Raw genomic sequence first — 16198 nt, 5'->3', positions numbered from 1 at the left:
ACGATCTGTGTCCTAGGTCGTCCATCCGATTCTTTTTCTGACCAAAAGCTACAGACCTGCAGTTAGAGACTGTCAAACTCTTATTGATTATGTCAATTTGTTTGTCTCAAAGAATCATTTTTTAAATCAATAAAGTTTTACCTTAAAAAAAAAGAAAGAAATCGAGCACAATTTTCAATGTTAGCATTTTACAATTTTATGGTCTAATAAAATTTCAAGAAACAACTCTTCATTGCTTTATCCGAAATATTGCATGAAAAAAAAATTACATCGCATTTTTTAAATTACAAAAGGATATTCAAAATGAATTGGATTAACCGCTTACAAACAGGCATAAAGAGAGACTGAGAACCAATTTCTTCTTTTTTTTTTTTTACATCAAAAGAAATTCAAAAATAAATCAAAATATATTTTTTCTTTGTATGCGTTAATGAAATGTAGATCAGCAAGGGGTTCTTTGTCGTGCAAGCACCTACTTACATATATAATGTAACAGATTGTTACACGGGTCTACAACGATGACAAATATCGAAAAGGCAATATTGTGGGTGAAGGATGAATGTGTAGTTTGTTTTTGAAGTTTATTTTTTATACATGTAATTATATTTATCTGGATCGGATATGTTTGTTAGTTTGTTTTGTTTATTAAAGAGGGGAATAAAGAAATAAGTAATTTCCAAGCACGTAGCATTGTTTTTGAAAGTGGGGGGGGGGGGCAAACTCATCCAACAAATCTTGACAAGCAAAAGAAGAAATTTCCAAAATTTTCAAAATTTCAATCATAATTTCATGATTTTCATACCATTTTTTTACATGCTACAAAAATGGGGGGGGGGGGAGGGGGGGGGGAGGGGGGCAACTCCATGATAATTCAATTTTTTATGTAAATTTAAAAAAAAATATTTGCTGCGAGAAAACGTGGGGCGAGGACATCTTTATGTCATATAACATGTGAAACTGATTTCATTCCACCCACAAGCTTGAAAAAATGAAATAATTTTAATGAAAACAATATAAATAGACGTCATAAATCCCATTTCAAACGACATATAACCACTTGATTCTGTGCGTCTTTTCAATGAATTTATAAACAGCGGCAAATTCTAAAATGTATTTTTAAAGGTGATGTTAGCTGCAAGTCTGTAGACCTTGTATGAAAAATTTCGGATGGTAGTCAATTTTTTCGGGATACAGACCGAGCGGTACATATATGCAGTTAAGGTAACTAAGAATGATTCCAATAAAATACTTTGTTGAGTAATGCAAGCTATTAAGAAAGCAATACTTATATTTGTTTAATATATAACACCCAAATACTTCGTCTTACATTCGCTATTTGTAGAACAAGCAGAACCAGTATCAGTCTAACCGGCCTCACCATATACATTGTTGGAATTTAATTGTCCTAGCATTGCATTGCTCTGCATGTACACAATTTCTTTTAAAAATTAAACACTTAAAGTGTTCATCTATATGGCTACACATAACGTACACACGTGATTCAAAATAACCAACACGGAAAACGGTAAAGAATTAAGTCATTGAGTCTACATTTTATAGAACTTGTAAAAAAAACACATTGCGGGTCTGAATGTTCGTTGATATGTCAATCTATCAATATACCGTTTGTTAATTATATTCGATTGCTAAGGCTACAGCGTATTTGATGAACATTGAACAACATTTTTTCCATGCCACTTTTTTCCATGGAAGATAGCGAATGTATACAAGTATAAAGCATTTAAAAATTTATTTAATTACCTCTTTAGAATTGTGTATGGAATAAATAATTTATAAGTTGCTGCTGAAGGTTGTTTGGTATTTTCGTTTGTAGATGTTTTGCAAGTACAAAACCTGAAACTCGGGGCAAGTCATAATTAATATCCCTAATAACCTAAAACTAGCGGCTTTGGATTCAAATGTTATCGTATACGAATATTAAGTTCACTTTTTAAAATCATCTCCACGATGATAATTATATTATATCCATCGCAAATCAGTATTTTTTTTTTGCTTTAAAAGAATTGTTCTATCGAGAGCAATCCCGCATTCGTTTAAATTGCCAGCGTACATTTGTAATGTCAGTAATACATATTGTGCTTTATAAGACGGCCGTGTATACGTATTGTAGAAAAGTTGAGTTTAATTACCATGCATTGGAACCATTTTATTAACACATCTCCCAGTACTGAAACAATTCATAATGTCTCGGCTACAGTAAAACAGTGGGGCGTTAAACATGTGTGCGTCCAGCTCTACAAGCAAATGCACTGGCGACGGCCTGAATACAGCTAGCGACTCTCCTATCGATCGGTTACCTGAGTCTCGTAATGCATCTAAATATAGACAGGGGCATAGTTATGAAACAAACAACAAAAATAAGGTCAAAGAGGTTCATCTATATGAAATGAAAATGTACATATGAATAAAAACATTTGGGAATTTTATGTGGAATTATTTTTGCGCACTACATGTATCAGTCAGTTCATTACAAGAAGCCCTTTCATAACCTCATAAACGTGCGCACCCCCACAAAAATGGACCAAACTGACAACAATTGTTTCTTCAAATACTGACTATAAATTACGAAAACATTAAATTGAATACTATAGAAGGATTCAAAATTAATTTCTTTACAACTTTGCCTCAATAATGCATTAGAAATTTTTATTCCTTTTTAAGTTATTGACAAGAAACTTTGGACGCCTCTAACTCCCTAATTTTAAGGGCCAGTCCTTTTTTCGGTATACCGAATGAAAGGTCTGAGTAAGACCAAGAACTTTTAAAATACATGTTATAACAAATTTTTATCAGGTAGAAAACTAACATGGAAAATACGCGAATTTTTTTTATTTTTTTTCTTACCTTTGTTTCAACATCTATACCACCCGTTTTATTTGCATTTAAATAATAAATAAAATATATCTCGCACAAATTCAATGTATTAGCTTCCAAACCAGCCCATCTTTGAGACTCTACAAGTCATCGTTAAAGCTAAACCCCCTGGACAAAAGAAGTCGTTAAATTTTACTAAAAGGGGAATAACTCATAACCGGATAGGGATTCACCTCAACTAAAATATGCAACGACAACATCACGCGGCATGTTATCAGTCCTGAAAATTTCAAAACAATCGGTGAACAAACGAGCGAGATATTAAGGATCAAAGTTGGCGTCTAGAAGAAAAAAAAAATAATAAGCAATTTGAAAATTTTTCAGAATAATATAGTTAGGTTTTCCGTTCCCAGCGGAAAACCTTAAATATATTTATTCTTTGGAAACCTTCTCCTGTGCTCCTGAATATTAAGATGAACTATAAGTTAATAATTATAATGAAGAGGAGTGCCTCTTTCAAAAATTGTTGACCCTTTTGGTCAGGAATTGCAGTATTAGGGTTAGGGTGGTGTAATTTAAACTGTTTTGTTATGTACTTAAGATTTGTTCAATTATTTCACTGAATGTTATGTTTCAATTTTTTAACCGGGTTTTCCAAAGGAAAGATCCGATTAATGAAAGGGTAAAAATGAAGTCGGGGTGCTAAAAGGTTACATGTACCCCTATTGTATGGATAATTCCTACAATTTTCAATATACAGTACAGGCAACGCGGATCCCGTGTTTCCCGCGCCCCGTCACGGTATAAACACATCGAGGTGATCGGCCAGGTGAGACAGGTATCCCGCGTTCCCATCACGGTGAACTGATCATCTACCTGTCCCCGTCACGGTAAAATTATCGATGAAAAAGTATCGTATACAAGCGGGAGTTATCTCCCCGAATGACAAATGAATTACATGTTAATTTATATTTAATGACGATATTTAACCAGATTTTGACAGAGATTATAATCAAACTACTTGTAATCTTTTTTAATAATTTTTTTTTATTCCATATCTATTAAATATATTCTTATAGTATTTAATTTAATACTTGTGCAGCAGTCGCAAATAAAATATTTTCGATTCCATTATCATATTTCAAGAAGGTCGTTAAAATAAAAATTATCATGAAATGATTTTAAAATTATGAATGTGTACGCAGTGTGATTGTGTTTTCTTAACAATTAAATGGTCCGCTTACATTTGTATTGTTTGTTGTTGAAGTCCATGCGTGTCAACTAATGATGAGCAAGTGATTCAAAATCAGGGCTTCCTATGATTAGCAACCCGGTATTTTTAGCACGTTCGGTTCATTTCTTTCAAGGTCTTCTACGTGTAAAGAACATTTTTTGTGTATTCACGTTTTAGCGATTTTGTGTTGCGTTACTTTAAGTTTGGCTCGACGTTTGTCATTGCGCGAGGATTCCCACTTTCTAGTGCGTTACGTTTGCGACGACAATCTTTAATTGCGAAGCCGTGTGTTCTTCAATACTCAGTCTGACTTGAATATTTAATGTGTCCCATGGAGATAAGTCGTCCACGAATCCCAGCTACAGAAGTACCGCTCTGATGCATTCTAACTATCTCCAGCTTCAAATCGTGTCGAATACGCCCCATCGTAATGCGAAAAATCAAATGAACGTGTATCTCTAACAAATAGAGAGTACGGAGCATTAGAGATACCCAGAGTTGCATAGAATTATGTAATCGAAAGATATTGTGGGTATCCCTTGTCATGTTGTCGTGATGGTGTACCAGCTACCCGCCGTGACGGAGGTTAGCGTTCGCTCGCGACCGAGCCCCCCCCTCTCTCTCTCTCTCTCTCTCTCTCTCTCTCTCTAAACAGAATAACTAGATAATTTATTTTGAGAATGAAATGTTGTTAAACCGTATTCCTATGTTCTTACACATTTCAAACGAATTAGGAACATGTTTTGAAAGTTTTGCTGTTGATATTTCATGCCGATAAAAAACATTTAAACATTTCAGTAAATTTATTGATATCATTTTATGTGTGCTTGTAATTTTATTGTATATAAAGCTACTACACATATGTAAACCCGTTTTCGTAACCTAACCTCTCTCCCCCCCCCCCCCCCACTCACCTCAAAGTTTTATGTCTGTCAAAGTTAACTTTATTTGACTTTAGTCCCTATTGTTTTACACAAAGGTGTGAAACTATCGCACTGACAGGAAATCACTCTACGCTTGAACGCACAGAATACACAGGAATGAGGCAGGTAGATAATCTGTGTAACGATTGACCAAGAAGAATTCTACATGTATATCAAACAATTTTACTAATAGTTATATTAAATAATTGATTCATTTTACTGCGTTCTTTAACAGTTAAACGTGTTTAAGATGTTCCTTCCCGCAAAAAATCTCCATTATTAAGTAAACGAGAGAGAGAAAAAACACAACGAATTAAACTTTCTAAACACAGTAAATCAAGCATCACGAACATTGTAAAAACTTAACTGTTAGATATACTTCTTATTTTCTTTATTAAAAATAAAACTAACGAAACTTTGTCATGGAGGGAACACGTGGTAGAACTAGCGGGCTGATTTGATTGACAGGTGCAGCACGTGGACTCAAATCTGAAATTGCATGATGGATGCAATCACAGTGTACCATATTCTTTTATGAATACTAATTTTATGAATATTTAGAATTGAATATTACTATATTTCACATAAGTGTACGTTAAATTACTCCTAAACGCCCCACCTCTATATCTCTCTCTCTCTCTCTCTCTCTCTCTCTCTCTCTCTCTCTCTCTCTCTCTCTCTCTCTCTCTCTCTCTCTCTCTCTCTCTCTCTCTCTCCCCTCTTCTGTAAGGTGTTGAGCGATTAGACGAAGGCGTACGCGATTTAAACTTTTTCTTTTGTCGTGAATAGGTGTGAAAACCCTCAAGGGCATGTCGTCTTCTACCCTTTAATTTGTTAATCACTACATGTATACACAGAAAATGACCGTGACTTAAACTTTATATGTATACACAAGAACGCATACTGACACGTTATTATTCAAGGCGCTTTAAAGCAGCACCAACTTTATATTTGAATGATAATTTTATTATTGAATGGAAAAAATATTTGATAGTTGATTCCCGACATTTGTTCATTTCTCAATTTAAAACATACACATGTACTGACAGTTTACGGCGCTATGCGTGTCAACTTATAAAATGAGAAGATGAAATTGCTCTGCATTGATACGATGAAATATTTAATTTTAAGAGTGTTCTAAAAACAGAATTAACAACTAATAGAAATAATAACTGAAATAAGCACGTCAAATACAAAGATGTGTGTTCTTATTTACACATCACATAATTTATTCGCGTAATGTTGTGTTATGTTGTAATTCAAATGTAGTTTCCAATTTCACGAAATTCTATTTCATGAATATTATTTATTAATTTTATATTAATATGAACCACAATTTATTTACAATGCAGCTGTTATGCTTAAATCTGAAGTCGCATATTTGACGTGGATTTACGCGACCCGCATTGCCTGTAATGTACAGTACAGGTAAAGTAACAAGAACAAGCAGCAGCAGGAATAACGGTAAATTACACCGTCGTGGTGTCATCACGGTGGCAATCCATACCGCGATCAAAAACCGCGATGGTGTATCGCGGGAACGATAAAAATACCGTGACGGTAACGCGGGCCAATACGGGATCCGCGTTGCCTGTACTGTAGGAAGTTGATGCTTTGGTGATCAATTTTATATATATCAGAGATATGCATATTCAACGTTCAAATAATATATGAAAAAATGCAAGCTGTTGAACTGGTTTTTTCCCCTTAGAATATTGCTTATAGTGTACTCCTATTGTACGAATAACTCCTCCTTCAGTTTTCAAGATAGGAAGTTGATGCTTTGATGATCAATTGGACAAACATGTATACTAGAGATGTGGATATTGCTTTGATTTTATTTTTGATAATTAATGAAAAATAAATACCAGCTGTTGAACTTTTCTTGCAGAATATTGCATGTAGGGTACCCTATTGTACAAATTACTCCTCTATATATGGTACACCATTTCGAATTTCATTTTAGTGTTGATTATTGATTATGGATATAGTTCACCAGAAAGAAAACTTCCAATCGGTTTGCTGTCACTTTAACAACTTTAAACTCGTTCAATTTTTGTTTTAGAATTTAGAAAGGGTATTTGATTTAAAAATATTAAAAACGATTTCATTAACCCTGTTATTATAATACACTTGCACATACATTGCAAAAGCCACACTGCAGTACTTCGTGTGATTAATAAGGCCTGTTGGCCTCCTGTTATTTTTTGTCAACGCTTTTGGACAGAAACAAGCCAGTTCATGAAATGTTGACATTGGATCCTCAAATACACAATATTGCCGCACATCCCCCTTTAGGTTGCTAATTTATTTGTTCATAAGTTCTGGTGTTAGGGCAGGGCTCTAATGATTATTTAGGGTAGAGTGGTGTGATTTCGACCATTTTTTTGTTTGTATGATTTGTTAAAATATTTAACTGTACGTTATGCTACCTTTTTTTTAAATTTTATTTTTAAGAATAAGAAAGTTTATTGGATTCTCTAATTGCAAGTCTGAAGCTCTTAGTCTGAAAAAGAATCGGATGGACGACCTAGGACCCAGATCGTCTATCCAAATTTCTTGAATATTGCCATTTCGTACGCGGACGCAATACTCAACGAGACTTAAATTCTTAAGTTTTAACTGCTTTGAAAGGTTATATTGCTTTTCCGATCATTTTGAAAATGAATAAAAATGGTTAAAATTACAGTAAAATTACTGGCATCGGTCTTCTTCATGCGCGGATCTAGAAGGTGAAGGGTTCCCGACCCCCCCCCCCCCCTTGCAAAATTTCTTTCAATTACGTGTACATTATGAACTTCCCAAAAATATGCCTCGGACATCCCTTGACAAACTGAAATAATCGTCACACTTTTCAACCCCCATTCCGGAAAAAATTCTGATCCGCGCATGTTCCTCCTCTCGAGAAAAACTTATTCTTCAAAACCCCCTGTAAAATTTCCAGGATCTCCGCATATATTCTAAAAGATTCAATGGCGCTTGCGTTCGACAAAAATGCGAGTAAAATGTTTGGAAATTGTCTTTTTACCATCATACTTTGAATAACCACAGTCCCTCTCTGTGAATAAAATGCGGCGAATCAAACAATCAGATCAGACAACGTGTTAAGATCTGTATTTGCTTATAAACATGTAGTATAATACTTTGTTTCTTTTACTCAGTGTTTATACATCGAATATTGTACCATGTTCAGCTCTCAATTTTCTTGTATTACGTCACAAGCATGACGCAGCTACGACGGAAGACCTAATCGTTGCTTGCAACGAGCTCGTCTCTAGTTCGATAAATTTTCGTATACGGCGCACTAAACGACTTGCAACTTTGAAATAAATTTACTTGCTTATTACAAAGGCACAAAACGATTACTACGATAAGATAAACGGAAAAAGTGTTAAAATTTAACGATAAATCTTATAAGATTAACGCACAAAAGGATAGGATTAACGCACGATAGAACAGAATACACGCAAATTAGCATAGGGCTGATACACGATACGATATAATAGGATTGTAAGACATGTTTATCAGAGAAAGTCAGAGAAAGAGAGAGAGAGAGAGAGAGAGAGAGAGAGAGAGAGAGAGAGAGAGAGAGAGAGAGAATCGGTTTCATAGAACGAAAGTGTTTATCATAGTCTCGCAATCCCTTTTCCCATTTATTCTCTGCTAACTCTCTCTCTCTCTCTCTCTCTCTCTCTCTCTCTCTCTCTCAGCAAACATGTAGAAAGCGGATACATTTTAAGAAAGAGGGATAGAGAATGAAAGAATGGATGAGAAACATAAGTTTAAGCTTAGCTAGAAAATTCTAAGAGAGAGAGAGAAAGAAAAGAGAGCTATTGAAAGAAATGAGAGACGCGTTACATGTTAAGCGTAAGAGAGAGAGAGAGATAAAGAAAGAGAGAAAGAGGGAGAAAGAGAGAGAGATAATGTGAGAGAGAATTATTGTCTGGAAAATGCTCCAGAGTGAGTAAAGGATAGATATGGACAGAAAGAGAAAACAAGATTACATATTTTACAAAGAAGGTCAGAGAGAGAATAAAAGAGAGTGCTCTCAATAAGTTTAGTTTTTCTGTAACCAGAGCCGTTTTGATAAATCATTATTAATATGAAACATTATTATCTTTGTAGGAATAATATATTATTACAGTAAAGAAACATACTTTACATGAACGCATTTTATATAAAATTGCATATATGTATTGATATGTGGAATGAATGTGGTTGAATCCATTTTATTATTGTCATTCAACAGGTTGTGATTTTGAGACCTAGTCCCTCCACACAATGGAAACAGCAAGCACTCCATGTACATGTAAAGTGCACCAGTGTTCTAAATGTCCAGGTGACACAGAATACTATTGTAAATCGTGTTCATGTGATCTGTGTCCCCAGTGTAAAGAGAACCATGTAAAAGATCTCCAAACAATAGACCATGATGTTTTGTCATACCGTGATAAAATCAACTACATCCCAACACAAGAGATCTGTGTGAGACATCCTAGCCATGTTTATATAAAGTACTGTGAACCTTGTCAAGTTCCTGTCTGTTACCATTGCACACAACGTAGAAATCACCGACAATTAGATATTACAACATCCTATGACACAAAGCGACAACAACACAGAGGAACCATTCACACCATCAGAAGTGAGGCTCTCTTTTACAGACCTGTTCTCCTGCCACGAATCAAAACTGATTTCAAAGCCTGTCGCACAGAATTCTCCCTCTATCAATCAGAGATGTTAACAAAGGCCCAGACACTGAAGCATCTCATTGATTATATACAGAACGATTTCATGTGTAATGTGTTCTGTGATTTTGATTTCAAACACAGATGTTTAAAACAGAAGAAAGAAATGATCAGATATGTTGTCAGCCTACAAAGATATGTATACATATATGAACAGATGAAAGTAATCAGACCGCTACAATTTCTCTCCTCTATAAAGAAAGCCCTCTCCCAGATACACCCTACACTCCACACCAGCCAGCTCTCCATGACTGAGTCACTCAACAAGGGGGATGTGATGGAGTCACTGAGTGCAATCCAAATCACAGAGAGAGGAAACCGACGCGTAGGAAACCAGTGTCTGCTGAAACTGACGTCTGTTCCCGAGATCCATCAATCTCTCACAGTGACAGGTGTCTATTGTTGTTTACACATGTCCTGTGTGACATCAGACCGGGTCTGGGTCAGTGATCATAGAAACGATCTCATCTTGACAGACACAACAGGTGTCTCTCTACATCGTGTGGGGGATTCATGTCGTGATAATTTAGACGGATTACACACAGTTAACAGTGAGAGTGAACTAATTTATATAGATAGGAATGAAAACATCAACAAACTGTCAAAGGATATGAAAACAACCACCACATTTATAGAGAAAACAGACTCTACATGGAGACCACGGTGTGTGTACTGGTCCCCGTCCACTGGGGATCTACTGGTCGGGATATGTTATAGACATACAAATACAGGCAAAGTAACCCGGTACAACCAGAGTGGACAACTGACACAAACCATACAACACGACAACACAGGACTGAGAATGTATAGTGGACCTTACTATATAACAGAAAACAACAATGGGGATGTCGTGGTGTCTGACTATGACTGGTCTGGTGCTGTAGTGGTGACAGATCGTGGAGGAAGACATCGTTTCTCCTACACAGGACCTCCATCAGGATCAGGACTAGATCCACGTGGAATCTGTACTGACGCGCTGTCACATATCCTGGTGTGTGATGATAGAACAAAAACAGTACAGATGTTGGATAAAGACGGTCAGTTCCTTTCACATCTACTAACAAAATCACAAGATAAGGGTGAACCACGGAGTCTGAGTTATGATGTCAACACTCACCGTCTCTGGATTGGATCAGGGGACAACAACACAGTGGTTATATACAGGTATATCACCAGACAGGACGCTCTGACAGGTAAGTCTGAGTCATTATCATTGATGTAGTATAAATATGTTAGGTATCATACAAGTCTCAATGAGATATAAGTATATCTTAGTCATTTTAGTTATATCACACAAGTCATATTAAATTGTTAATTCAGTTTACATCTATTTTGTTTTGACTAATTCATAGATTAGTTATATATTCATGTAATTGTTATTCAATATTACATGTGTGTACATTTTAACATATGTAGTTTATTACTTAAACCTATTTAAATAAGAAGATGCAAATGTTATCATGGTTATGAAAAAAAGTTATTCGAGAGCAATTCATTTTAAGAAGTTATATAAGTTCGATAATTACTTTAAAGATCATATGAAACGATTTTTAACACTATGATTTTCTTTCATGAATATAAAGCTTGGTATAAACAAATGTTAAAATACATGATGTAAGATTTTTTTGCCTTTGCATGACTGAGAAATAACCGTGAAAACTGAGCACCTGAAAAAATTCTTGCCCGCTTATCGTTCTTGATTTTGTGGATTTATGACGTCACAAAGACCCACCGATGTAAACAATGCATTAAAACTAATGTAATTTTACAGTAGTTTATCGATTAAATTTTAGTAATTTTTGCATATATGAACGTGTCTTTCTTTTCAAATGAGATCATTTGATTTCGTAGTAGCCTACAGATGACTTAGTTTTAATTGGTCGTTAATGAATAAATCTAATATCAGCTTCTCACAAAAGTAAAATCATGGTGAAGATCCCGTACTGGAGTGGAAATTTAACGAAAGAAATGCTCAAACATTTACAGCTGATTAATGAATTATCCTTATCCTTTTGAAATAGAAACATCCTTTTCTTCTTCGGTACGTATAATGATTGAGCTGCATTTAAAGGGAATTAAAGCATTTAAATTGATTTGATTTATTTTGTCACATAAAAAAGTATATAAGGCAGGCCAATGAAAATGTTTGAGGCATTGTGTACATAGTTTGTATTTAAGAGCTGCTATAAAATGCCGCAAAATTATTCTCAAATTTTATTTCGAAATAATATAAATTTCTGACTTATTGATATATACATGTAGCAATATCTTTTGAAAATACTTTGTGTACACGTGTATTAACGTTTTATTAAATTAGATCGCGGAAATATGGCATTTAAGGATTTAGAAATGTATCGGTAAAATAAATCGGTTGTTTGATAAAAATAGTTGTGAACGAATGTGAAGATAATCAACAGATTCTATTAAGAACATGCATGCAAGCATCAATAATGATAAAAAACCCCGAAAGAAAACATTGCGGAAGAAAGTGAGATAAAAGGGATCTGTGAGTAAACACCGCACATACACGTTTTAAAATCAAAACACCGCACATTCAAGTACACGTTTCAAAACCAAAACATTTGAAGAAATTTCTCTTAGACTAAAAATAATTAAATGGTAACATATTTGTGAATTTGAAAGTGAAACAAGCAATATAATCGTGAAGCGAATGAGGCACAATGAGTTTAGAAAAAAAATCTTAATGAATTGCATGAACGTGCAAATGGGAAAAAACGATCAGACTTATTTTTGAATTTGTCAATTTCATTAAAAAGATCAAAATAAAACATATAAATATGCTTATATTAAAATTATATTATACTTGCATGTGGATCTATGAAGAAAATCATTTATTCTCCTTACAGTCTCGAAACTGAATATCATTATGTACTCGCTATTACATGGACATAAAAACGCACACGATTTCATTTCTTGAGAGAAAAAATACTGACGTGGTTGATTATTGTATAATATATAAAATAGTATTTTTTTTCTTTTAAAATGCTGCAAAATGACATGGATATTTGTATTCACAACATAGCTTTATAAGGCGATTGGGTCTTATTGACGTCATAAGCAAGGGAGGTAAGCCGAGTAAGTCAATGTTCCTTTTCCCGATTAAGTAATTTTGATCGACTGTGGCGCTCACATTTTGCATAAAATATCCAAAAAACAATGTCAGTCTTATTAAATAGGCACTTATGAACTCTTCCCGTATATAACTCAATATTGTCAGGATATCGTTTCATATGACCTTTAAACAGAAATTTATATAACATAATATATTTACTTTAATCAGAGTAATGAATTAAATTAATCTACTCATTGTAACAATACAGGATTAGAACTCTATGTTTGATGTTTGTAGATGAAAGTTGTATAATGGAGTCACTGAGTGGAATCCCAACCCCAGGGACAGAAAAACCACAGCAAGGAAACCAGCGTATGCTGAAACTTTTGTCTTCCCCCGAGTTACTTCACTCTCTCACAGTGATAGGTGTTAGTCGTTGTTTACACATGTCCTGTTTGACATCAGACAGCGTCTGGGTCAGTGATCATAGAAACAATCTCATCTTGACAGACACAACAGGTGTCCCTCTACATCGTGTGGAGGATTCATGTAGTGATTTATATGGAGGGTTACACACAGTTAACAGTGAGAGTGAACTAATTTATATAGATAGGAATTATAACATCAAGAAACTGTCAAAGGATATGAAAACAACCACCACATTTATAGAGAAAACAGACTTTACATGGAGACCACGGTGTGTGTACTGGTCCCCATACACTGGGGATCTACTGGTCGGGATGCGTTATATACATACAGAGACAGGCAAAGTAGCCCGTTACAACCAGAGTGGACAACTGACACACACCATACAGCACGCTAACACAGGACGGGGGCTGTATAGAAAACCTAACTATATAACAGAGAACAATGGGGATGTCGTGGTGTCTGACTATATAGACTCTGGATCCGGTGCTGTAGTGGTGACAGAGCGTGGAGGAAGACATCGTTTCTCCTACACAGGACCATTAGGATCAGGACTAGATCCACGTGGAATCTGTACTGACGCGCTGTCACACATCCTGGTGTGTGATGATATAACCGACACAGTACAGATGTTGGACAAGGACGGTCAGTTCCTGTCACATCTACTGACAGAATCACAAGAGATGGGTGTACCATGGGGCCTGGGTTATGATGTCAACACTCACCGTCTCTGGATCGGATCAGAGGACAACAACAAGGTGTGTGTCTACAGGTATATCACCAGACAGGACGCTCTGACAGGTAAGTCTGAGTCATTATTATTCACATTAATTAGATAGAGATCACTAAGACACACAGTCTGTGGTAATTATCAGTCAATAAGATGCATGTAAGACATGTTTATCTATATGATTGTTTGTCAACACAAACCGCTCATTGTTACAGTGTTAACTGTATCTACCAGTCATTGGGATTCATTTGTTTATCTAAAATAAATAGAAATTATCCTTGTGATAATTTATGCATATCGTGATTCAGTCAAATGTCATTATAATTAGTTATTAATTTGTAATTTTTTTTGTTACGAGTACATATTGAATTGATTTACTTAATTACATAACTATCAAAGCAAATGTCAATGAAATAAGGTTATTTATATTTGTAAATGTAGCTCTCTCTTTATTTAATTTATTTGTAGTTGTGTACAACTCGTTACAGCTGATTAATGCCTTTGTAGATGAACACACACCCTGTCCTGATGTCATGTACAGCTCAACAAACGCCGTAGAATGGAGATAGCATGAGTATTGATAGGTTGTAAATATTTCTGTACAAATCTAGCCTGCTATCAAAACCACACATGTTGTTTGTCACTTTGTTAAACATCTGGAGCTGAAATCGACCTGTGTATAATTCCCATGGACTGTAATAATGACTCCTTTTTATTCACACGTTGTGATCATCCAAACATGTCTGTTGCTATAGGTAATCTGAATGTCATGGAAAACGGAGTGCAGATATAAATTTAATAATCATTTATTATTTATTAGTGTTTAGATTTATACTATCTAAGACTTACTAGTGATCCGAATAATGAGTGAGATCTTAGACTCCAAATCGAGAATGCCCAGGAATTCGAGAAGGTGGCTCTGGGCAACCTACAACAGGAAATCGACCTCGAGAGGAAGAAACTCAGATCCACTAAGTCTGGTTACAAGGCTCGACTCAAGCAGCTCAGCACAGCAGTGGAACACGAGGATGCCAAATTGAGCGACCTTCAGAGGTGAGTTTTGAGCTACAGTGTGGTGTTCTGTCTCAGGGAGACAGAAGACTGAGACAGTGAGGGTCAACAAACAGTAAACTCAAGAGAAAAGCAACTATTTCAATGATCATATTTTTAGTCGTCATTTTACCTCGATAGATATCAATTAACACTAATATTTCTAAGATACTAGTGTACAGAGCTAGTATTCAGGTCTTACAATATATAAATAGTGCCTGTTTGGGAGGGTAACAGTTGAAATTGACACCCCGAGAAAACCATTGTCAACCGACGCGGAACGGAGGTTGACAATGGTTTTCGAGGGGTGTCAATTTCAACTGTTATCCTCCCAAACAGGCACTATTTATTTTGTTATACTGAATGTCTTAATTTATAAGAAAATTTTACTGCTTTTATATAGGAATAACGTGAATTCTACAGCGAACCGTACGCGCATAATTTTCGCGCATGTAACATTTTTTAATGTTTCCCGTTGCTAAGTGCGTTGCTAACGCTGAGGGTAATAGAAAATATTATTAACTGCGTCTTAACCAATCAGATTTCAGTATTTAACATAAAAGTATAACAATATGGTTTAGTTCTACATAACATTAAAATTGATGCATTTTATACAGAGCTATAGCGAGGATGAGCTACATTGTGGTGTTCTGTCTCAGAGAGACAGTAGACTGAGATAGTGAAGGTCAACGAACAGTAAACTCGAGATGAGAGCAACTATTTTAATGATAATTTTTTCTCATCTAGACCTCAATAGACACCAATTATCACTAATATTGCTAGGTGCTGATATGGAAATCCTTCATTTTAACAGTATCACTGTTTTTTAGGCCTATTTAAATTAATGTTTATTTTCTCTAGAGAGATTTTGTTATACTGGTATAAAGGTTATTTGGTTCATTTGTATATATACATGGACTAGTGTACAGAGTTAGTATAAATGTTACAGAATATGGTTCAGTTGTACATAACATTAGTATAAATACATTTTTTATACAGAGCTATAGAGATGGTGAGAGCTGTCAATGACAAACTCAGAGAGAATCTGGACAATGAGCGTCGATCACTCCTCGAGAGTACAGACTGAGAAAACTCAATATTTGAGGACATACAGCTTGAGTTCTTTCGCAAGGAAATAGCCAATCAAATTGAACTTGGTCAATAGTAGTTCCATATATA

General features: G+C 35.2%; 1 protein-coding gene across 5 annotated transcripts in view; it reads left to right on the top strand.

Annotated features, from left to right (window-relative positions):
• LOC105332837 (uncharacterized) overlaps positions 1 to 16198 on the top strand; it is a 302923-nt gene that overhangs the window by 213059 nt on the left and 73666 nt on the right. For 4 of the 5 annotated variants that reach the window (XM_066073571.1, XM_066073572.1, XM_066073569.1 and 1 more), the window contains one exon: positions 13111 to 14040. In XM_066073571.1, the coding sequence (XP_065929643.1) occupies positions 13111 to 14040 (930 nt within the window). Of the gene's footprint in view, positions 1 to 13110; positions 14041 to 14437; positions 15023 to 16018; position 16198 lie in introns of those variants that run through there. The other variant, XR_010710218.1, reaches the window with a different exon arrangement.

This window comes from Magallana gigas, chromosome 10, assembly GCF_963853765.1.
Source record: "Magallana gigas chromosome 10, xbMagGiga1.1, whole genome shotgun sequence".
Lineage (NCBI taxonomy): Eukaryota > Metazoa > Mollusca > Bivalvia > Ostreida > Ostreidae > Magallana > Magallana gigas.
The sequence above is the reverse complement of the archived record's forward strand: the minus strand, read 5'-3'. Positions and strand labels throughout refer to the sequence as shown.